The sequence below is a fragment of the Polypterus senegalus genome, chromosome 11, assembly GCF_016835505.1.
Source record: "Polypterus senegalus isolate Bchr_013 chromosome 11, ASM1683550v1, whole genome shotgun sequence".
NCBI lineage: Eukaryota > Metazoa > Chordata > Cladistia > Polypteriformes > Polypteridae > Polypterus > Polypterus senegalus.
This window is the reverse complement of record NC_053164.1, coordinates 78,093,395-78,118,915: the sequence shown is the minus strand read 5'-3', so window position 1 is coordinate 78,118,915 and position 25,521 is coordinate 78,093,395. Positions and strand designations below refer to the sequence as shown.

The window sequence follows — 25,521 nt, the reverse complement described above, 5'->3', positions numbered from 1 at the left end:
TCAAGGAAGATTAACTTGAGCAGCTACACAAAGTAAATTTTTTTGCATTTAAAGGCTAGACCAATACTCCATTAATTACAGTGGGCTAGGACAGCTAATTTGTAATAATAATGGTTAACATTAGACCTAATAAAGCAGTATATCCAGCTAAAGAGGATTCTTTGATTTTATTTTGGAGTTTTATACAGTTCTGTTCACATTTTGAGCATGATTTTATTTTTGCCACATTTATATATATTTTACCGTATACTTCCAAAAAGGTAGTTAAAACATTATATAACTTTTAAAATAATTTATTTTTGAAGCAATTGATTAATTCTTTAATATTATAAATTCAAACATATGAAATTAGAGGAGGAGGCAGTACGCTAATTTATTAAAGCTGCACGTGACATCTGGTTTGCCTGTGTATACTTGAAGCAAATCAGACTTACAACTTTGCTGAACACAATACCAGAAAAACAAAACCATATTATCAGTCTTAATCTAATCCAGTAAAGAACTTTACAATTGATGGATTTCTGTGAAGAGAAGGTAGAACTTTAAACCTTTCAAAACTAAGTTCTATACCTAAAACATTTTCAAGAAAAAGATGTAGATAGAAACAGTTCATGTTACATTAATAACCCAGACACAATCTCTTCTCCGGTCTTCAAAGCCTTTCACCATAGATTCAGTAGAAATCGATTATGTAAGAAAGTCACCTGCTTTAGCATAACAAATTTTACTGTTTAGCAAAATGTTAATATAGCACAGGACAGGTGATGGTTGATACCTTGCCCTTAATTATTGGAGCACCCTATAATTTAATGTCTATCCCAGCAGCACTGGGGGCAAGGTGGGGACTATCACAGCAGCTCATCATGCAGGATACATTTGTCCACACTTAATTACAGCAGGCCAATTTACTACAGACAAACAATATAATGGCTTCTGGAAGCAGGAGGAAGATCCTACAGACATAAGCAATGACGTGAAAACTCCATATAGGCAGTGCCAACATTGGGATTTGAACCTAGATTTCTGAAGCAATGAAGCATTACAGCAATTGTGTCATTGCAATGCTCATGTGTTTTATAACAAATTCCAAACCTTTATTTTTCAGCCCAAATATTCCATTATTATACAATAAATTCAAATACAAGGCAGGAAAGTCAGAACACTGCTTAACAACCAAATTTGAAACTTTACCAATCCATGGTACAATAAACTAATATTACCAAATATTATGGTATATTTAGTGTTTTGTTTACTTTTTTGTATTTTGGTAACTTCAAATATTCACAGAAGTGTAAATATTAATATTTAATTTTTTAAAGTCAATCAGTTATTGTGTCTGGCCCCACTCAATACCTTCAAACTATGAATAATTATAGCAGAGCTACATTGTCTCTTCTACATCGAATCTTTTTGCGACCCAATAGTCCAGCTGGTCACTTATTTATTTGTCTGCAAACATCGAGGGATCATCCATAGTTAATTTGTAAATCATGGGCAATAAAAACAAATAAAAAATAATAAAAAATAATAATAATAAAATAACCTTATCAGTCACCACAATGACAAACTACAACAAGGACTCTTATTTTTAGGGTCAAAGTGTTTATTTGTTAACATACAAATAAAACAAAATAAAAAACTGCTTTGTTGTGTTCCTTTCTCGTTTAACTAAAATCAAACAAAATATTTATCCTAACATTTCTCAAAATGGCCAATGTAAATGATTTAAGAGGACACACATGTTAAACATTAAAAAATGTGTCATACGTGTAAACAAGGCAGGGGACAGTTGAGGACCAAACTCAGAGTACACAAGTCATAATAAAAAAAGTTTAAAAAGTACTGTAACAAGACAACTTTTTTCTTTAACGTTTCAATACAAAGAGCATCCTGACTGCATTGCAGTCTATAAAAAACAGAATTATTAAAGCATGGCAAGGTTTTTTGCAAAGTATACCAAGTTTTCCTTTATGACAAAACCTGCAATCTGCAAATCCAACACTATTTCTATATACACAATATATAATATATACACACACAGTATTATATATACTGTACATACCGGTATCATTTTTTTAATAAACACAATAGCAGACAAAGAAACAGATATGGTATTTCCTGAATTTTTGGGTATTTTTTTTTACCAGACTTTTTGCATAAAAAAATGAGAGAAGATAAAAATAATTAAATGTAACACCAGATCCATATCACACATGACAGGCCAGACTGGCAATTTCTACATCAGACACCATCAGAAATATACAATATTAAAACTTTCATATCAAAACCCTATGTAGATGATAAACATACACACCCTAAATTAATTCTTGTTATTGAGAGCAGGGAAGTATGTGCATATTTGATTTTAAGCTTCCATACATTTTGATGGCCAACTCATTTAAAACTTCTATATCTGACAGGTTTTACTACCTACAAACATATGCAAACAAAGGTATGATGTCTGACTATTGCCTTAACACACTATTTTTCACACTTTAAAGGATACAGCACATGATTTTTCTTATTGAAATAAGTGTTTCATTGAGCATGTCTAACACTTTCTATTAATACTGAGCAATTTATCCAATGAAATTTCAAATATCACTAAACAGTAAAATAACTAAAAGCTGTGATGTATAAGTAGACTAAGAAGAAATAGTCAGATGCAAATACACACTAAAATCTTTCTTTTCTTACAAATTACAATTATATTTCTTTATTTCTTTAATGATGCTTCACGTAAATTAAGTAACTTCTAAATTTGGGATGAAGAGACTAAGAGAAAAGAAATGAAAATTGATACAAAGCAAAATGTGGGTAACAGCATTTTTCTAATGAGGAGGAAACATCTCTAAGAGTTTCAACCTGAGAGTTCCAAAGATAAGCACGACAGATTTAAACATTTTCTGTTTCCACAATACTTAGAAAATTATCAAAATAAGGTGCAACCTCAACCTTTATTGAACCTAAATCTAAATATATTATGTACTCAAATTTCCCTTAATCACTAAAGGCAAGAAGGAAACGTAGAGGGAAAGTGTTATCTTTAAGAAATAACTGCACAGTCTAATACTGTATAATAAAAAAGAAAGGTTGACTTATGAAACATAACACATTAATACAAAAATAAATAAAAGCAGAAAATGTCACGGTATTATTTTCTGCAAGAAAGAAAAAAAAAAATGCAGATATCCACAAAAGGCCTTTGTAAGAAGAAAAATAAAATCTAGATTTCTGTCCATTCTGAAGAAACACTTAATAAACAGCTGGCAGAAGTCAAATGTTATCATTCTTGTAATTCTCCCAAGAGATAAGGTCTTTTCATTATTAAAAGTTTTAGACTTGCGCTTATAAAAACAGACAGTGGCACTTGAAAACTAATTAAGTTTAAGTAAGTTTATGTATGGCTGCTATTAGAAAGATCACCAGAAAGCTTTTAAATTTGCAGACAGAAAAGAAATTGTCTATTTTACATTTTAAATGTAGCACCAAACAGGAAAGATGAACATTTCTAGATACTACTTCATATCGCAGCAACTTGTTCTTAAACTTAAGATAGTTAAATACAGCATGATACAGTACATTTTCACATTTATTATAAAGTTGTTTCTTAATGGTATTGTGCTTTTCTTAAAACTTAATTTGTAAAAAGCAACCAAAATGACAAACAAATATGCTCACTGTAGTCAACAGAGCTATTTAATATTGTGTGCCTTAAAAATATTGTTTGTTTAGCACCACTCATTCAAGTGAAGTTTAACCAACCTACACATTTCTAAATAATAACATCAGTTTCATGGTGTTATACCGTACAAAAGGGTTATTTTTAACGAGCATGCCCTGCTTTAGAACGTTTGCTACTTTCAAGTCAAACATTGTACAACAAACTATGTACAGTACCTCAAGATCAGCTGCTGGACCTTCCCTACAGTTTAGATGGGAACCTCAATGACCCTTGATGTTTTTCTTTGAGTCCCAGAATAAAAGTCTCTGGATACGGAGATCATGAGGTAGCCAAGATGTTGGGGAAGGATTGTCAGTCACATATTTGTAATTTGTTGATTGAGGAAAGTTTACAGATAGGCAGTAAAACAAAACTTCACCGACGTTTGACACTTACAGTACATAGATGTATAGTGTTGAAAAGGCAAACATGAGAGGTAGTGAGGGTGTTTTTACATTTCTTAAGTAATTCCAGAAAATAGATCTAAGATCAGAAGTGGCTAGAGTCTGTAAACAAACTGGGTATCAGTTATCCTTTTTGCTCAAGCAGTTTTACTTCTTGAAAAGCACATGCTGTAGGCTGTTGTAGAGTGACAAAGTAAAGCTAGGTTTAAAACTCACAAATATACAGAAATACTATTAGCGGAGTAGAAACAAAGTGGATAGGGGAAGTAATGTACACCAACCATTGGCTAGTAGCATGTCAAAATTAAAAAAGATGGGAGATAATACAGTATATATTCCTCATAAATATTCCATGCAGAGAGGAAATTTAAATATGAACTATGAAAATGGTTCAGAGAAAAAAAATCACCTAAAGCTGTATGGCATTAACATTTTGCACACACCAACAATAATGCTGGGAACGATTTAATGTAATTTAAAGGATGATTTAAAACAATGGATGATTACAAAGAAAAACAGGGAACTCCTCCCTCAATGGCAGCAGCCCCCGCAATGTCCACCACCATGAGAATGTTGACCCTCTCCATATTTTGTTCTTCGACTCAGAATCTCATAGGAGCATTCATCCCCACAGCATCCAGACATGCTCGGTGATGAGTCATCAATTTCAAACCTATTGCAATAAAAGACAAGATAATGAAATGTACAGCAGTGGGTTAACTGGATTAAAATAATATATAACTGTCAAATGTTTATCCAAAGACAGGTAGTAATTCCACATAAAATACTTTGTATAACACACAAAAAAAAGCAGTACAGACCTAACACAAAGGGCAAATAAGGTAAACTGCTCGGTGTACCCCTTAAGTTACTGGGAAAAACCTAACCCTATGATGACCTTGTCACAATGCGATATGCAATACCACAATCTTAAAAAAAAAAAAAATAAATTATATATATACATACATATATACATATACAAACCGGATTCCAAAAAAGTTGGGACACTAAACAAATTGTGAATAAAAACTGAATGCAATGATGTGGAGATGGCAAATGTCAATATTTTATTTGTAATAGAACGTAGATGACAGATCAAACGTTTAATCCGAGTAACCCCGAGTGACCTCCGGGCCCTTAAACAACACTGCACCACAACCAGGAATGCTACTGTAAAGGAAATCACAGACTGGGCTCAGGAATACTTCCAGAAACCATTGTCAGTTAACACAATCCACCGTGCCATCCGCCGTTGCCAGCTGAAACTCTACAGTGCAAAGAAGAAGCCATTTCTAAGCAAGATCCACAAGCTCAGGCATTTTCACTGGGCTAGGGATCATTTAAAATGGAGTGTGGCAAAATTGAAAATTGTTCTGTGGTCAGACGAGTCACAATTCGAAGTTCTTTTTGGAAATCTGGGACGCCATGTCATCCGGACCAAAGAGGACAAGGACAACCCAAGTTGTTATCAATGCTCGGTTCAGAAGCCTGCATCTCTGATGGTATGGGGTTGCATGAGTGCGTGTGGCATGGGCAGCTTGCATGTCTGGAAAGGCACCATCAATGCAGAAAAATATATTCAGGTTCTAGAACAACATATGCTCCCATCCAGACGTCATCTCTTTCAGGGAAGACCCTGCATTTTTCAACAAGATAATGCCAGACCACATTCTGCATCAATCACAACATCATGGCTGCGTAGGAGAAGGATCCGGGTACTGAAATGGCCAGTCTGCAGTCCAGATCTTTCACCTATAGAGAACATTTGGTGCATCATAAAGAAGAAGGTGCGACAAAGAAGGCCCAAGACGATTGAACAGTTAGAGGCCTGTATTAGACAAAAATGGGAGAGCATTCCTATTTCTAAACTTGAGAAACTGGTCTCCTCGGTCCCCAGACGTCTGTTGAGTGTTGTAAGAAGAAGGGGAGATGCCACACAGTGGTGAAAATGGCCTTTTTTGGGATTTGTTGACACCATGAAATTCTGAATCAACATATTTTTCCCTTAAAATGATACATTTTCTCAGTTTAAACTTTTGTTCCGTTATTTATGTTGTATTCTGAATAAAATATTAGAAGTTGGCACCTCCACATCATTGCATTCAGTTTTTATTCACGATTTGTATAGTGTCCCAGCTTTCATGCATGCATGCATACATACATACATACATGCATACATAGCATCTGGGAAGTATTCACAGCACATCACTTTTTCCACATTTTGTTATGTTACAGCCTTATACCAAAATGGATTAAATTCATTTTTTTCCTCAGAATTCTACACGCAACACCCCATAATGACAACGTGAAAAAAGTTTACTTGAGGTTTTTGCAAATTTATTAAAAATAAAAAAAACTGAGAAATCACAATCTTTCTTTTTATACCTTCTTTATTTTCTAAAGTCACTGAAAGGCGAAATGTTCTCAATAAGAACCAGCCAAAGAGGAGACAACAATCTCTTCCCAATATAATTTAATTATGGTATAAAGAAATTAGGTAATGAGATAAGCTAATCAGTAATAAAATCAAAATCAGCCAATACAATGATCATGTTTTCTTTATGTGACATTTGACAATGCACTTAACAATAATAAACAAAATATCTGTAAATACAGTCTTAATTTCTGAATTATCAGAAGGCATGAACAAAACCAATAATTAAAAATAAATGAAATGAAAAATACTTACTGCAAAGCTTCCCTGAAGAACTGATAAGCACCATGATTGTGCTTGAATACTGTTAACATCACTTTCTTCATCTGAGTACTACAAATTAAGCATTAAGCAAATTAAACAAATATATTTGCAGAAAAATCTATTGTGCAATTAATAATCTAGAAAGTAAACTTTGCAAAATTGCCTAGACTGTCTATGCTTGTTTAGTGCATCACAATACATACTTCCATTCTCCATCCTCTTTCATCAGCTGCTACTGATGTTTAACAAAAATGAGTTTGAACCACTAATGAAAATATGTGATTTGACTAACCACAAAGAAAGCAGCCCTTCGGTTTATGTCAAAGCACAACAGCTGCAAAACTGCTTTTTCACATTTTTCTACCAAATCCTTAAATAAAAATAACTAATGGCAATGCTAACAGTATTAACTGTTTTATAATGATTTAAAGCATTAAATTCTAGACAGATATCTTATACTGTAAATCCTAAAAACTTGCACAATAAATAAATAAATAAATAAGAATAAAAAAACAAGCTTTCTTGATATAGAACTGTGCATTAAGCAGTTCTGAGTCCTAAACTTTTTGGGGGTTAATGTATATATACACGTGTCAGAAATTAATTACAAAACCAAAATCTAAGGCCATATAAAGCAAGTAAAACATGGAAAACATACAAGGCTACTGCAGACAATTGTAGAAGTCACTCTATTCTCTCCAAATGCTTCTCCAGGCCTAACACAACTTCATGATAATTTGAAACAAATCTGGTGCAATTAAGTAGAATAAATATTAAAGTAGAATAAATATAAATAAAAATTGTGGTGATCCGCAAAACATAAACCTAAATTATAAATTTACGCTGAAAATAATAGTGGGGATAAAGTGACAGCACCGATTAAAACATGGAGCATTTCTATTTGGTTATCCTCATGGCTTCTTTATGGAATCAAAGTATTTTTTACTTTGTGATTCTCAACCTTTCATGCTTGAATGAAAGTCAATTATTAAAATTTATCCCAACTTTTAATATTAATAAAAAGCACCCATCTGTTTTATATTTGCTGGCTTGTTACAATACATAGCTTTGATTTCGTGCAATTACATATATATCTTCATTATGCTGCAGCAATTTTAACAGTTAGATTTTACGGTGTTGTTGCACTGAAAAATAGAAGGCATTAAAGTCACCTTGAAGTTGCATTAAAGTCACTTCTTATTTCCAATCCTGATTGTGGGATAACATTAAATTCAGACCACTACTTTCATCATATTTTATTTAAAAATTTTACAAAATAAGGAAATATGGTACTTCTCCTTTTCTTTTACACTCCACTATTTAGTATGTGCAGAAATCTACCTACACAAAAGCAGAACACACCTAAAAGTTTTAGGCTTCAGTAGAAGTGTAAAAAATGACCCAATACATTGCTCAGATATTGTCTCAAGATTTTCTGTTATCTGCTGGTATAATAAGAACAAATCATATCAAACTGTGGCAAACATATAACTGTGACTGCATATCAGATGCAACATTGTTATATTTTCTATAAAAATAAAAAACAATGCTAGAACAATAGTGCTTGCATGACCTGATAAAACAACTAATTAATTACTACCAATCACTACAATAAAATCTGATGACATTATTTGAGCACATCCAATGGTGTACACTTTACTTTTCCAACACACTGGTTCCAACTAACTCCAAAATTTTGAGGACTTGCCCAACACCTCAACTTTTTTTTTTTTTTTTAACAAGGTATATTACATTCCCAAACTCCCACCCCCAAATTACAAGGAATAATCTTAACATGGGCTAAGGAATAAAGAAAAATATTTGCTCACCCTTCATAAAAGCCATATTCATTGTCTACTTACCTGTTAGCGATAAGCTGTAGTATCTGAATCAAGAACTTTCCAAGACCTTTTCTTCGTGTATGACTCTCTAACTGGACCTCATAACTATAAACAAAACGAGACATTATATTTATTCACAAAGAGGATGTTATTAATAGTTTAAAAGTACTTAAATCATTCATCATTTTTTAACCTACAGTATAAAAACTCTGAAAACAAGGTACATTTATTTAACCTTAATATAGCTATCCTTTTATTGTAAATGCTGCTTATTTAGGTTGATCTACTGATACTTCCCCAGAGAAAAGTTTGAAATGGGGACTCAATCTGAAAAAAGGTGCCATAATGAGATAAAGAATCCTATATGGCAAGAAGACTGTTGTAGGTATTTTCATTTCTGTCTGTTGTCTAAGGACCCCTTGATACCAAAACAAAAACAATGATCCAACGCTTAGGGCAAAGTGATATATTTCTGAAAAAAAAAAAAATCACATGAATATTCTGAATATCTCTAAACAAATTACCTGACTTCAAAGCCAGTTACAGTTCTTTTTGAAATGTTTAAATTCAATTTACAGTTTTATAACAAGTATTTTCAGGTAGAAAACCCTATTAAATATTTCAAAAAAATGTACAGAGAATAATTCATTCATATGAATCTAAATGCTATAAAATAGACTAAACATTTTCTATTTATAATTACAATAAAATGGTGTCTTGCTCAGTAATGTCAGGATGTGCGGGGTAGAAGTTACAAGTCTCATTGAGTAATTTGTAATAAAAACTTCTTTTAATTGAAGGTGTTCCATAGTGTAACTAAATGGCCAAAAAATCATTTTGTTAAATTAAATGAAAATAAAATTAAAAGCTAATTGAAAAGCAAAAACTAAACTGAAATGAATACTTCATACTTGAAAGCCAAACTAAATAGAAACAGCTGCCTACTGTTGACAAATGTTCCCTCTAAGGTGCATGCATGTGGAGTTGCGTACATGCGCAACTAACTTTAAGCACATAACATTTTCCAGTAGGATACAAACAAGTCAGGAACTCCCCTTTCTTGTCCCAGAAATCAATAATTAAAACTTGGCATGGAAAGCCCATAGATGAATCGTTTAAAAGTTAACATTTAGGTGGCCTGATTAGTTTGTCTTATGCCCACCCATTTTAAACATTATTTATGCAATGTTTGGTGACTCTTTTCCCTAAAGTATCCTTGGTTTATGAAACACATAAATAACCCTGTGTTAAAGACACAAATGTCCCTAGAACTGGAGGTTTAGGATGAGTTAGATCCATCATCTGTTTGACAAAATTTGTAACAAAATAGTACATTCTGTATGTCATTACAAGATTGTTACATTAAAACGTAAAATACATTCACCCACTCATTAGCTGAACGTGTTGCATATTGTAATTATGGGCCACAGAGCAGGTACACAACTTTGGGGTGTGGGAAGAAATCACAGTAACCGTGGAAAACTATGCAGATACTCAGAGAAAGTTCTAACCACACAGCCTGTGACTGATTAAGATTTAAATTCGGCTTCCTAGAGTTTTACAGCAGCAGTTCCAACCGCTGTACCACCATGGCACCTAGTAAAATGTATTAGTTCATAAAATGTAATCATTTCAAGTATCACTCTAAAACATTGTAAGTTAAAAAGGAGACCTTAGCTCTAAAGTTATGTTCAGGTTGTTCAAGCATATTCTGAAAATGCATCAGTCGAGTTCTCATACTGCAATTTAGCCACGCACCAATATAAAACTTCCTCTCCACACTCCACGTCAAAGCGAAAATGTGAGAAAGCAACAGGAGAGTTGTCTGTGTCAAAAGCAATGAGGTACCAGGCACGATCATCTGTCATTTCTTCTTTCTTTTCTCTGTCTTTCCAGCCCCATTCACTCTGCTCATAACTTCAAAAAAAAAAAAAAAAAAGTTTTCAGTTTTTCACTTTCCTACAAAGGATAAACACTACAAAACAAATACATTAGCAACTGAGGCTGATCGTAAAATGTAGTATATTACATTAAATGAGTCTTTAAAAATCCACCCAAAATGCTGCCTTGTTTTACATGATTAAAAGAACACATCAATTTATTATAAAATTTTACAGTATTTCCCTTCAAAACCAAAAAAAATGCAAACCACACTATAAAGAAAAAGTCATTCAGTCTTGCAAAATTACAATAATTATCCATCCATTTTCTAAATCGCTCACTGAGATATCTTGGCATCATTTAACACAATGTAGGAACCCACCCTAGATGCCGCACAAGTCCACTGCAATACACGTTTACATCCACACTCAAAATACTCTGAGCCCATTTAGAATTGAATATTAACCCAATAATCATATCTTTGAGAGGTGTGGGCTAAAACTCATGTAGATACGGGCACAGCACACAGATTCCACACAGACACTGACTAAGCTTAGAATGTGAAACTGTGAGGCAGTAGTTATTAAAATAGTGCCGTTACGTTTAGCTCTATTTGTATTATGTGCCTACTAAATCTGTTATGAGTACCTACTGCACTTCCTGATTTTATTGACACAAACCTTTAAAATTTCTAAGAATCTACTAAAAAAATCTTACACTGTATCTAAAGCATTTGCCATCATGATCACCAGGTATTGTAATTCATCCATCCATCCATTATCAAACCCGCTATATCCTAACTACAGGGTCACTGGGGTCTGCTGGAGCCAATCCCAGCCAGCACAGGGCACAAGGCTGGAAACAAACCCTGGGCAGGGCACCAGCCTACTGCAGGGCACACACACACACCCCACCCCCACACTAGGGACAATTAGGATCACCAATACACCAAACCTGCATGTCTTTGGACTGTGGGAGGAAACCAGAGTACCCGGAGGAAACCCACACAGACACAGGGAGAACATGCAAACTCCACGCAGGGAGGACAGCAGACCCCTCTGACCCTGTGTTAGGATATAGCGGGTTGGATAATGACTGACTGACTGACTTTACTATTATTACAGTATCAAATATTACTTATTTATGACTGTTAGTTTACTTAGAGTATAGTAGGAATATGCTTGGTAATTAAGTAGTTAAAATTTACTGAACATTTAATCCATGCATTATATCAGTTTTTTAAATGTAATATTTACAGAATGGTGAACAGCTACTCATTTTGAAATTATTTCTTTAAATCCTTTGAAGTACTTTCCCTTTAGAAAGTTACAAGAGTCCAGAGTTCATTCAGGCAGCATCAGGTGCAAGGCACTTACAAAATATGCCAATTTGTCCAAAGCTGAAAGAAAACTGCAAATTAATGATACACTATACAAAATAATAGTCTTTTAATATTTCAGATATAATGTAAAAATCTGAAATTCCCTTACAGTGTCTGCATGTTGTTTCTGGTTAGATCATAGGCCCATTCCACAACACTTGGCTTCATAGAAGAGACACGCTGACATTCAATTGTCAGGTTTAACCTGCACATAAACAGAAAAAAATCTCATAGCAGAAGATAGTCGATTCACACATTCACAGTTGGTGTCAATTAATCAAAACATTTTCCAAAAAAGCAATTTCTGAAGTGGCTTGAATACATTTATAGTAGTTTAAAAATAAAGTGTAATTTTAAGTGATTCCTGAAGTAGTGTGGATTTTTGGTTAATGAATGGAAATGCTACTGAACTGTTTTACTGTACTGACATACAATTAATATTTTGGCAGAGGATTATTAAAACCATTTCTTTTTCTGTATCCGAAATATAAATCTGAAGTTTCAAGAAAAATACCAATCCAAGTTATTACAGAATTGTAAAAAGAAAGAAATAAAAATAGCCTATGCATATTTTCACTGCCAATTTAACAAGAGATTGTTATGCAAAATGTAATCACCACAGACAGACTGGACAGGCCTGACTTGGAACAAACTTGATATCTACTCTCTTGTCGTACTGGAGAGAGGCAATCTACTGTTTATTGGCAAGACATGCAATTAAGAATTTCACAGTACACTGTGCATTGGCAATACTACTACTTCTAATAAAAGTTTTGATTTCCTTAGCCATAGAACTGCCAATACACTTATCTGTTTGTGAAAGGAGAAACATCAGTTATGCTGGCATTTTGTGGAGAACTTAAGTACATAATGCATGTCTCTATCCCTACCTGAATCATCAATAGAAATTTTAAATAATGGTGATAAAATAACTGTTAGTGAGATTTTAAGTTATGCAAATGTCCTCATGAGGCAGATGGATATAAAAAAGTAAGTCAAAGTTATACGTGATTAATGTGGATTTTGGCTGTGAGACAGCAGTAACTGTTGTCTGTTCAAAGACTGAACATGATTATATTAACCCTGTCTGAACCAAGTTCATCAGTATGGATTGTGGAAACCCCCCATAAAAAAAAACACATATACTGAGGATTTAGAAACTATTCAGACCCATTCATTTTTAACATTTTAGTTTGTTACAGCCTTGTGCTAACATCACTTAAATTATTTTTTCCCTACATGAAGTAAAACTAAATACCACAGAATGAGGATTTTAGAAATTTTAGCAAATGTATTAAAAAGAAAAAGCTGAAATATCATATTGACAAGTATTCAGTCTTAATCATCTCAAGACATGCCACAAACACACACCACACCAGTCTGCAATGATAAAATCTGGGGCTATGAATCAATGTGGGGTTTTACTGTATTCTGGTATATCACTCTGGAGAATACTGAATACTTCCGACTAGCTAAAGTTGTACGTAACTCACAATGTGTAATGTTCCTGTTCCTTATACCACTATAATCCCATCTTCTTGTCTTTTACAAGTGCAACACTTAAATTATCCACTATTATAACCTGTTGATAACAACAAGAGACAACATGTGCATGATTTGCCTTCTGTCTATACCAGTGTTCTCAAACTCCAGTCCTGGAGGACCACAGTGGCTGCAGGTTTTCATTCTAACCCATTTAATTAGTGACCTGTTTTTACAGCTAATTAACTTCTTTTGAATTAATTTTAATTGAATTTTTTTAAAGATTTGTTGCCCTGAATTTCTTTATCATTCCTCTGAATTGTTTCATTTCTTTCCTTAAATGGCACCCAAACTGAAATGAAATGTGAAGTGAGTCAACAGAAGACCAACTAAGTCAGGGCCTCAAACTACAATCAATTTCACTCCAACCAGTTGCTTAATTAAGCACTGATTCTTCTTGTTAATTAAACACATTCTTTAATTCCTTGGCTTGTTGCTGCTCTCATTGTGCTGTAGAATACATTTCTAAAATTGTTGATTTTCTAAGAGTACTGCTCAAGTGTTTTGTGGACCTGAGCAGATCAACATTACTGAGACCTTCATCTTTCTTTACTGTATGATGGATAGTTTGCTAGTCATATTTTGGCTCATTTTATATCTCATTATTGTTTGGCAGCTAATTAAGGAAAAAGAAAAAGGGTCCGAGTCTTCAAGAGTAAGTCAATTACAATTAATTCATAAGAAGTTAATTAGCAGCAAAAACAGGTCACTAATTAAGAAAATGGTTAAAATGAAAACCTGCAGCCACTGTGGCCCTCCATGGCCGGAGTTTGAGAACCCTGGTCTATATCCACCTACTACTTGGCTGACTATAGCAACACTCTGGAACTGCAGCTATGCTGGCCTCCATCAGCTTATTTTACCAATAGTATTTTTCGACCCACAAAACACATATGCCTAACCGTTTTTATGGGAAGTGCTAATATAGTTTGGATACAATCTTGACACTATATTTTATGAAAATGTTTTAAGGGTTGCTGATCCTACTCAATACACACAATTACCATGGTACATTCAATGGCACTGTTACAATATATCTTTAGTTCAGTACATTCTCCCTCTGAATCACACAAAGGAACACACCAGTGACTCCACACCTTTAAATAGTATTATCCACTTTCACATACATATACACATATATATATATATATACACATATATATATATATACACATATATATATATATATATACACATATATATATATATATATATATATATATACATATACATACATATATATATATATATATATATATATATATATATATATATATATATATATATATATATATATATATATATATATATATATATATATATATATATATATATATACACACACACAATAATACTACTAAAACACACAGCTCACGCGCAGGTACTGTATGAATGAAGCTAGGCTAGGAGTACCAAGAAAGTCAAACACATAATTTGCTAGATTTAAGCCTAGTGTGATTCCTATGAATTTCCAGACTAACATACTGTACGTATAAACCCAGATAAAAAAAACTGTCAGTTAAACCAAGCCAAACACCAAAGCATCCTTATTTGTGACACACGCATACAAGGACAACACTCATAAGACACTTAAGTAATCCCAAAGATATTGCGGCTAGTTTGTTTTACAGAACTTATTTTACTTAGAGCAGCTGTTGGAAAAGTGTCTACAAATTGGGTGAATTCTGGAAATGGGTAAACATATTTCCATCCAAGTAAAACAGAAAACGCCCATTTTATACTAACACAGCCATTTGTCTCCCAGATGCTATTGGCCATTAGTAAAAAAAAAAAACAATGTGCTTCAGCTGCTGTGATGCTAGAGGAGGCAAGCATATGGTGCTTGATTCTCATTTTGTAGCAACTCAGCTTAGTGCTTCTTTCTGCAATAGTAAATACACAACAGTGTACATCATTGAAATCTTTGATGGTTTGAATTTAATTATTTTGAGCTTCCAATAAATAGGATTGTTTAAGGCTTGGATTTGGCATTGAGATTTAAGTACTTAAATACATACATACTTGGCCCTTGATGTAGCTGAGGATATTTTAAGAGGAAAAAAAATTAATCAATGATTGCAGACTTACATACACCTTCAGTTTTACTGTCCCTTTGTCTATGGTGAAAGATCTAACTATGAATGCTACTGACCAAGGAATTGTCATGTTGCCCTGGAATGAGCAATCCTATTTAATTCCTGGGATGGTTCAAATTTAGAAATTTCTAGGTTCACATATGTGAAAAGGACAATTGTATGAACATGATGCTATCACTAACTGAGGAGGCAATTACATGCAAAACATCAGGTGCTTCTAATTAAGTTGCCATTCAGTATGTGTGTGATTTGCAATACTTTTTTTATATTAGCTCAAAAGACACTTATTAAATGTTGACAAATAAACAGGTTTTTAAAAAAATGAAAACAACGTTCACAACACTGCTTAACAGTATTGCTAAAGTCAGATAGATACATAGATAGATGATGTTAGGGCCTTTTTGTAACCTTCGTGTTGAACTTCTGTAACTTGGCATAGGGAACATTTGAAACTTTCAGGGAACTTTTGTAATATGCGTCAGGCACTTTTGTTACATGCCAAAAAAGGGCAATTTTGTATCCTGAAATGGTGACACTTAATCAAATGTTTAGCTGTACAGGTCTGTTGTCAGCCTCCCTCCTAACACTCCTATACATTTATTTTAAGCCCACTATTCCCACAGTAAGCTGCAGCTCTCAATGCCCTCATACTGGACAAAAATGTCTCATATAATCAATGGACTAGTGCCATTAATAAACCTTCAGGATGAATTCACCCAGTATACCATTAGATCAAAGCTCTCTGACAACTGGCAATATGTATTTTGATTTCTTTTTGTCTATATGATGTATTCTCTATGGCTGTACAGTACTCTATATGATGTTTGTTCATTGAATTTTTTTTTTTATTTTTTATTGCTCACATTAGTCCTTTAGGTCGGTTGTGTAGTTATACTTAGTCCTGTAATGTTGCTGCATGTTTATTCAGAAGTAGATCATAAATTTTAATCTTTTTCGTTGTATTATAAGGCATAGTGACAGTAGATTAAATGACAGAACTGCACAGGGTTGCCCAGCGGACATTGGACTGCGAAAAGCAAGACCCATGTGAGAATGTAAGCAGGCATGATGAGGGTCTAACTACCAACTGAGTACTTTTACATGTTACTGTACTTAAAAGAAACTCAGCAGGCCAATGCCTTCCCAGTCAATGTGTTTTTTTTTTTTAGAAAATCAATAATCAGAAGACAGAAATGGTAGAACAACATCACAGACCATTGGCCAAACACTACTGTTGTGGTCCAGCATTCTGATGGGATGTTAGTAGCACACTTTGACCATCCATTCCTGAAAGTTTGCAGCTAACTGATTTGCAGGTCTGTCTCTGTCACGTTTTCATGTCCCCCATATTTCTGTATGGCTTTTTGTACCACACTGGTGTGACATGCCAGTCATTTTAAGTGTCCCTTCAAACTGGAACAGCACATCTGATTGCAGGTGTCATCTGGCTGCCCTGTCTGTAGCTGCTGAATGGACGGGTTCTGGTGCTGTTGATGCTGAGTGGAAGGGAATAAGCAGGACAAAAATAATGTAAGTATTTGATAAAGCATATACACTAATAATGATTCACAATGCATTAGATAAAATGCTGATTTTTTCTTGATTTTAAGTTGAGACGCATCTTTTGATGTGATTTAAACATGAAGTGATGACACTCACAGACCATCTTACACAAAGATTGATTTTTAAAACAGGAAAGTACTTGTTATACTGTATTCTAATTCCATATTTTTGGATGAACTTGTCCTGCGTTCTATGTAAATGTTTTTAAAGCGGCTCCACTCCTTTTTGCTCTCTCTCTTCACACTTAAAAGCTTATTCCAGTTTATTCATTTTATGCTCTGCCACATCAGTTTCTCCTCGCTCTTCTAAAACACTGAGAATTATATGATATGCTGGTCACCTGACCCCTGTGGTCCAATCACATGCACACACTCAATTCTATCTGATTATTACAAAATACAAACTGCAGATAGGCTCCCCCCTCACTATGGCTTATTAAACAGTCACGGATTACTTTAGTTAATCTTAGTAAATTAAATTGCTGTCTGCTTGGGGGGTCTATGACACACTCCTAAAATAATAACAATAATAATAATAATAATTCTTTGCATTTATGTAGCACTTTTCTCACTACTAAAAGCGCTCAGCAATTGCAGGTTAAGGGCCTTGCTTAAGAGCCCAACAGAGCAGAGTCCCTTTTGGCATTTACGGGATTCGAGCCGGCAACCTTCCGATTGCCAGTGCAGATCCCTAGCCTCAGAACCACCACTCCACCTAAAATAAGGCATCATCCCTGAATGCTTTCCAGACAAATCCAGACAACCTCACTAAGGTGGGCATATCGTCCAAATGAAGGGGCCTTGAGTTTAAATTCTGTTTGGCAAAGCCCCCCTTTTTTCAGTTATGTCTTGTCCTTCTTGTTAAACGTCTGCCCCTCCATGTCCTGCTCATCTGCAGCAATATCACAATTATGCTTAGCTACATATTATTACAATATATTTATTTTACTCTCATTATTGATAGCATTCAGGTAAGCATTTTAATGTGTTGCTGATTTGAGTTTTCCACTTTAACCTTGGGTTAGAAGTTACGTTACTATGCATTCTTATTTCACTGCTGTTCATGTTAGAGAATTTAAATACAATCATGACATCATAAGCCTTCTGAAATGCAACAAGCAAATCTGCATGTGCGACACAAACATTTAGACTCAAAAGTCAAGGCTGCACAGTAAACACACTCTATAAACAGAAATGATATGAAAATGATTTACATTACATTTTATTTTTAGCAATTAACATAATTTTACTATATAAAACAACATACAGTGGAAGCTCGGTTTGCAAGTATAATTCGTTACGGAAACGTGCTCGCAATCCAAAGCACTCGTACATCAAAGTGAATTTCCCCATAAGAAATAATGGAAACTCAGATGATTCGTTCCACAACCCAAAACTATTCATAAAAAAAGATTAATACGAAATATAAAGTAAAAAATACATCAAACAAATTAACCTGAACTTTACCTTTAAAAAGAATCATGGCTGGTGTGAGTTTCTAAACTCTTGTGGGATTCCACCAAATGGGACGACATGCGGAAGAGTGCCCCAAAGCAATCGCAGTCTCCCAGCGCTGTAGCAGTTCGCCGTATAAGCGCATCCAAAAAGATTGCAGACTTGCTATAAGCGCCTGCCGTTGATGGGTGATACAAGGAACATTATAAAGATCCCACTACAATAAATAGCGCTGTTGCTGTTTCAAGCTGAATAAAGCTGGTGTTGTTAAAGTACTGAGACTCAGCTTCGTGTTTTGGGGCGCAAGATGGGCACTCACACTTCACAGCACACACGTGCGTGCGCGCGCACACACACAAAGTCGCAATGCTGTAGTAAACAGTATATGCTCGTACGGATGTTGACTATATGAGTGAGGCACACAGACTCAGACGGAGAATAGGAGACGATTGCCCACAAGAGAAGAGAGAGAGGAAGAGAGTGAGAAGCAAGAGACGCGAACGAGCGAGATAAGGAGAGAGAGACACGTGCGCGAGCGAGAGAGACATGCACGCGAGAGGGAGAACCATCAGCTCAGTTGTGATCACATGACACTCAGCAGACAAAGTGTATCCATACTATTCGTATTGAAAGACATCGCTCGTTTATCAAGTCAAAATTAAAAAAATTTAGCTCGTCTTGCAAAACACTCGTAAACCAAGTTACTCATAAACTGAGGTTCCACTGTATAGCGTTACTTAAATATTGTTTTTTGTATAGAATGACAATTGCATCGCAGCACGACCATTTACACTTAATAAAATAATAGCAAACATAGGCCTGATATTGAGGCCTTCCAATATGGCAGTCATATGGCAGAATTTATCAAAGCCAAAACTTTTATAAACATGAAACAAATGCCTTCAGTAGAGACAGTATGGTGATTATAATCAGATGATTTTAATTCTTAGAATGTTAATGTAGAGAATAAACTGTAGAGTAATAAATGGCTTTATTTTAACTTGCAGTATTAGGTGTGTAGTGAGAAGTCAAGTGAGACCTTTTATTGGCTGAGCAGATTACAATATGCAAGGGTAACTAAAGCCCTTTCTTCAGATATGCATATTGTAATCTTTCTAGTCGGCCAATAAAAGGTGTTACTTTGCTTGACTTCTCACCCCATTCATAATGGCTAACCAGATACAATACCCTAGTACTACAGTATTAGGGGACAATGCAAATCCTGCTCTGAAAAACAAATTTATGAATTTTTATGTGGAAAAAGAGAGAAGGATGCAAAATAGTCCTACCGTAGATAGACAGATCGATCGATAGAGCAGCATTGTTCATGATGGCACTCAGATTTGTTTTAATTCCCTCCTTTACTACTACCTCCAGGAGGACCACAGTATGTCCTATAACTGAGCTTGCCCTTTTAATTAGCTTCTTGATTTGGTGGACCCCTCTTGAAGTAATGTTAACAACCCAGCCCACCATGGCATAAAGTTATAGAAAATTTGAAGAATGTCACTTCTCTCATTAAAGGAACACAGACTTTTAAAAGAAAAAGGAGCCTGCTCTGTCCTTTCTTATAGTCCCTCTGTGTTATGAGACCAGTCCAACCTGTCATTAATGTGACCTTTTGCCCTGTTCCTCTTCTCTGCTTCAGTGTTATAGCCTGAAGCATGCCACTCTGACTCTTCTTCCCCTCTACTAGATCTTTCACTCTGCGCTGTTCACGCACAATGTACTGCTGCTTCTTATTCACACATGTGCTGCTACTGCACACTGTGCTCTCCTTTTTCTCCGTACTCAGCTCCAAGAAAACGAGCACAATTTTCAGCACATTCCATCCTTTCTTACAGGACCCCCTCCTCCCGCTGACGTGATTCATTAGCATACTGCATTGTACCTTCTGCAAGCACAGTGCACAGTAATTGTCCTTTCCCATGGCCCTCTGTCTCTGACAAGATCATTAAAAGTATTATTGTTTTGTAACAGCCCTGGAGTCGACAATATTTTTTAATGTATTAAATGGGCCAGATTAATTGCATAAAATAACGCATCAATTCTCCTAGGCCTAATATAAAGGTATCAACATTTGAATACGGCCGGTCCAACTTGCTGTGTCTACAAAAGGAACATGCCATTAAATCCAAATGTGTCTCATTTAAGACCTCAGCATAAAGAATGATTCATGTTCAGAGTGTTAACAACGGATTAAATCACTTCTATTACCAACTTTAAAAATAAACATTAACATGATGATGCAACGCCCTCCGAGTGATTAACGTTGACAAATTCAGAATGCATTTCAAAATATGGACTATATACAAGTTTGAGCATTAATTGTAATGTCCTCGCTTTTTTTGTATATCATATTCATACAAGTCTCTAGACACCCTCCTGCTCTTTCCACTCTCTCTGATACCATGAGATGTAACCTGTCCAGCATGTGAAATACGAGGTTTAAGCCAGTTCTCCACAAATACCCAAAATGCCATAGTTATTTTATATTTAGTTGTATCAGTACCATTTGTTCTATACAAGTCTATTATCAACAAGGGACAAAGTGCAGGCATATAGAAACCATTCAGTTTACTGGTTCTTTCTGTTATGATGCTATGGTTTTACATTGGGGAAACAAAAACACAAATTGCTAGGATTTATAGTCATCAATGAAATAGATGGTCTCCTGTCCATTAAAAAAGAAACCATTTTCTATGCTGTGCAATCCATTCCATGCGATCATATGTGCCAGTTGGCTACAGACTTTAACTGTGTAAACCAGCTGCCGCATTGGACCCTCGCTGTGCTTGAAGAATTATTTATAATTCATGTGGAGGAAAGCATCAGAATCTCAGCTTGTACAAACTGACATAGTCATCTGGAAAAGAGAAATATATACATTTGTCACCAGGCATACTGTTCTGGGAAAATTGCTAATAACTGATCAAACACATTTCTTTCAGAGGCCACATTTCTATCAGAAGCCAAAACCTGTAATGCCATTGCTAGCCCTTCTTTTATATAACCTGTAATACTGTGAGTGTTTACGTTTCACAAATGCACCATTTGAACATATGGAATCAGTGAATCCATTAATTATAATGATAAGCAAGTGATTCATCATCATTATTACTACTTATAATTACACCTGAAAAAATAAAATACATACAATATACTTATACAGTACAATGTACAAGTACAATGCTAACAAACAACAGTGAACAAAATTTCTTTAAGGGTCAGCATACCTTAAAACCATCTGAATGATTCAAGCGACATGATCCGATTACCTGAATGTTTAAAACACCTTAAGCAGCCATCTTAAAAGAAAATCCTAAAATTGGTACACACCTTTCTAGTGTAAACTCATATACCTCTCTCACATTCTCAGTAATAGCTTATAAACACTGGTTCGAGCATTATCAAGCCATATAAGTTTCAGAAAATTCCCAGAATGCATTTCATATAAAAGCTGGCTCCTTCTCTCTTTTTTCTAAAATAATCAATGGACTTAGTTTTAAAAGTTTAACACTAAGTATATACAACCTTAGTGTGTTTAAATCCTACTTGGAAAAAAAACAATAAACACATCTGCAATATGAAACATTCTCAGCTCCTAACTCCAAAGGCAAGACCAAACATATATAGTTAGTGGATGAATGGTTGAACTGGAATGCTTTATAGTCCTCATTTGCAACACTCAAAAGTAAGCAAAAAGATACTGCATACACAGAAATTTGCTTTCCCCATCACACTTAAAACTGATGATCAAACACAGCACTGCCTAAGAATAAATTTAATAAACAGATGAAGCACTGTTTAGTTCAATTACAGTGTATGAGCACACCATGATATTCAAGTCACACATTTCATTCATTTTGAAAAAGGAACGCGCATAAGAAGTGTGAATGGTTCTTAACATGTTAATACTTTAATTTGTCAGTATAAAAAAAGTCTGCCCACAATTTTACAAACATTTTTACAAGAAAGGTAAAGGTGATTGAGGGTAACATTTCTTCCAAGATTATATGAGCATACTCCAAAGTTAATTATGCTTATTTCAATTTACACATGGTCAGAATATCCACCCAGCATCTTTATAGCAAAATAATTCAGCAAAACATGCCCAGATAAATTATTACTGTTATTGCTAGGACTAGCCTATGTGATCATTCTAGACACAAATTCAATGTAAATATTTGGTAAATTTACATATTCAAGATATCACTAATGCGAAATGGTAATGTCTCAAGTAGTGCTGGGCGGTATGACCAAAATTCTATATCACGGTATTCTTCAAAATTATACTAGTTTCACGGTATTCAACAGTATTTTTTTCCCATGCATGATCGGATGTTAACAACAATTTCCACTGCAATTACTGCAGTAGACTGGCTAAGAATAACCTATTCCATTGTCATGAGAATTTTACATTGTACAAAAGAACATTTTAATGTGCACACAAGTATTTGCAGGTTTGCATGGCCTCATAAAGTGATAGTTTTCAAGGGGGTGGCACCAATAACATTGCATGACAGTTGCAGTCAAAATATAGAACTTTTTTATTGAACAAATTTTGCATAGAACTTAAACTATAATTTTGACAACATGTTTTCAACTATCCAAAGAGGCATTTAGACTTAGTAAAATATCCAGAGGTGCTTGTCAAAAGTTGTATTGCACCGAACATTTCTTAGAAAAGGAATAGTAAATATTTTTTGTAAACCATCTACACTTTCTGTTAATGTTAAAAATCTCTATCTACTAACACATTAGTTATAGTGATTGTAATGGCATTGGTTATCTCGATCCACCGCTTGTTTTTTTGTCGTAGGCAGTACCTCTAGCAAGCACATCTACAAGTGACATCTGACTCGAGTGTTCTCTAGCTTTTTCAGTTTTACCAGAGGACATGGAGGGGCCAATCTTAGTTCCATACATTCATAGCACTCCAAAGCATGTTTGTGGCTAAGCTGGTGCAGCAAATTGTTCGTGTTGACAACTTTAGCTCAACAGCATTTGCAGTAAATAGTTGTTTGGTCCACATCCAACCTTTTAAAGCCAAAGTATCTCCAGACAACAGACACGGCTCATTGTTTCGTCAAAAGTTTGTCTGTATCATCATGTTCAACTTTACCATCTGCTACAGCTTCAGTTTCGGAATGTTCTCTGTTAATTTTCACCGCTCAATACCTCCACTAACGCATGTACTCCATTGCATGCGTGTTTAGCGGTGTAGCAGTGAAAAAGGTCTCCCCATTAAACAGTTTCCTGCTACGCTACGTTCCGAACGTTAAGGCTTTTTTTTTTTTTAAATAATTTTATTATAATCATTCCATACAAATCGATCAATTTTTACAAAAAAATAGGATTGAGATTGAAAAACAAGTCGACCCCCACCCCTGAGAGACAGAGAGCATGGCCAATGGGGTAAAACCTAAGGCTTGTAAACATACCTAAACTGATGAGTTTAATAGACAAATAGAGATGAATGGAGAAGAAAAAGAAATGATTAGATAATTGCTTCCTCTGTGCTTTAATAGCTTATTCTAAAATATTATTGATTAGATCCTGCCAGGTTTTGAAATAATTCTGCACAGATCCTCTAACTGAATATTTGACTTTTTCCAGTTTCAAATAGTGTAAAACATCAGTTTCCCACTGACTTAAAAGAGTAAAGTTCGGATTCTTCCAGTTTAGCAAAATAAGTCTGCGTGCCAGAAGTGTAATGAATGCAATCACAGTTTGTTTTTTCCTTCTCCATTTTAAACCCATCTGGAAGAACACCAAACACAGCTGTTAATGGGTTAGGAGGGATTTTGACACCAAGGCTTTTTGAAAGGTACTTAAAAATTTTGATCCAGAATGATGTTAATTTGGTGCAGGCCCAGACCATGTGACCCAGTGAGGCTGGGACTTGATTGCAGCATTCGCAGGTTGGATCATGCCCTGGAAACATTTTGGACAGTTTTAGGGAAGACAGATGTGCTCGATATATAATTTTGAGTTTAATGATTGTATGCTTTGCGCATATGGAGCTCGAGTAAAGTCTCTGCATTGCTGCTTTCCACTCCTTTTCTGATAAATTAATTAATTAGATCTTTTTCCCCCATTTCCTCTTGGATCTTTGAAAGGGAGGGACTCTAAATTAATTTTATATATTGCAGAGATGGTGTCTAAGTCTTTGAAATTGAGCAATATTTTTTCCAGCATGGACGAGGATGTAAGATGAGGAAAATCGGGCAGGTTCTGTTTAACAAAGTTACTAATTTGAAGATAGTGAAAGAAGTGTGTAAATTTGGAATGTAATTGTTCATAGGATGCAAAGATGTTGTCTATATAAAGATCTCTAAGCAATTTAATCCCAAATCTTTTCCAGATATTAAAAACTGCATATGTTTGCGAGGGTTGAAAAATGTGGTTCTTAAGCTGAGGTGCAGCAGATAAAAGCTTCTCCATCTTAAAAGTGCTTTTTACATTGCTTCCATATTCTGAGTGAGTGAAGCACAATTGGGTTATTAGTATATTGCCGATAACTTGCATTTACTGGGGCACAAAGCAGGGAATATAAAGAAGTACTGCAGGATTTTACTTCTATTGCGGACCAGGCCTGTGTATGTTCTTCTATTTGTGTCCAGGTTTTTATAGCTTGTATGTTTGCTGCCCAGTAATAAAACTGAAAGTTAGGTAGAGCCATGCCACCTTCTGCCTTAGGTCTTTGTAGGGTCGCTCTTTGGATACGTGGATGTTTTGAGTTCCAAATAAATGAGGTTATTGTTGAATCTAATTGCTTAAAAAATTATTTATTGATGTATATTGGAATGTTTTGAAATAAAAAAAGCTTAGGAAGAATATTCATCTTAACAACATTAATTCTTCCAGCTAGAGTGAGATGAAGGGTTGTCCATCTATGCAAGTCTTGCTTAATTGTTTCCATACAGACGGAAAA

General features: G+C 34.8%; 1 protein-coding gene across 5 annotated transcripts in view; it reads right to left on the bottom strand.

The window, feature by feature from the left end:
- Nucleotides 1–1,585: 1,585 nt before the first annotated feature.
- naa40 (N-alpha-acetyltransferase 40, NatD catalytic subunit) overlaps nt 1,586–25,521 on the bottom strand; it is a 40,714-nt gene continuing 16,778 nt past the window's right edge. For all 5 annotated transcript variants that reach the window (XM_039769099.1, XM_039769097.1, XM_039769100.1 and 2 more), the window contains 5 exons: nt 12,039–12,134; nt 10,426–10,584; nt 8,689–8,772; nt 6,818–6,895; nt 1,586–4,801 (listed from right to left, as the gene is read on the bottom strand). In XM_039769099.1, coding sequence (XP_039625033.1) covers nt 4,660–4,801; nt 6,818–6,895; nt 8,689–8,772; nt 10,426–10,584; nt 12,039–12,134 — 559 coding nt within the window. In that variant the 3' untranslated portion in view covers nt 1,586–4,659. The remainder of the gene's footprint in view (nt 4,802–6,817; nt 6,896–8,688; nt 8,773–10,425; nt 10,585–12,038; nt 12,135–25,521) is intronic.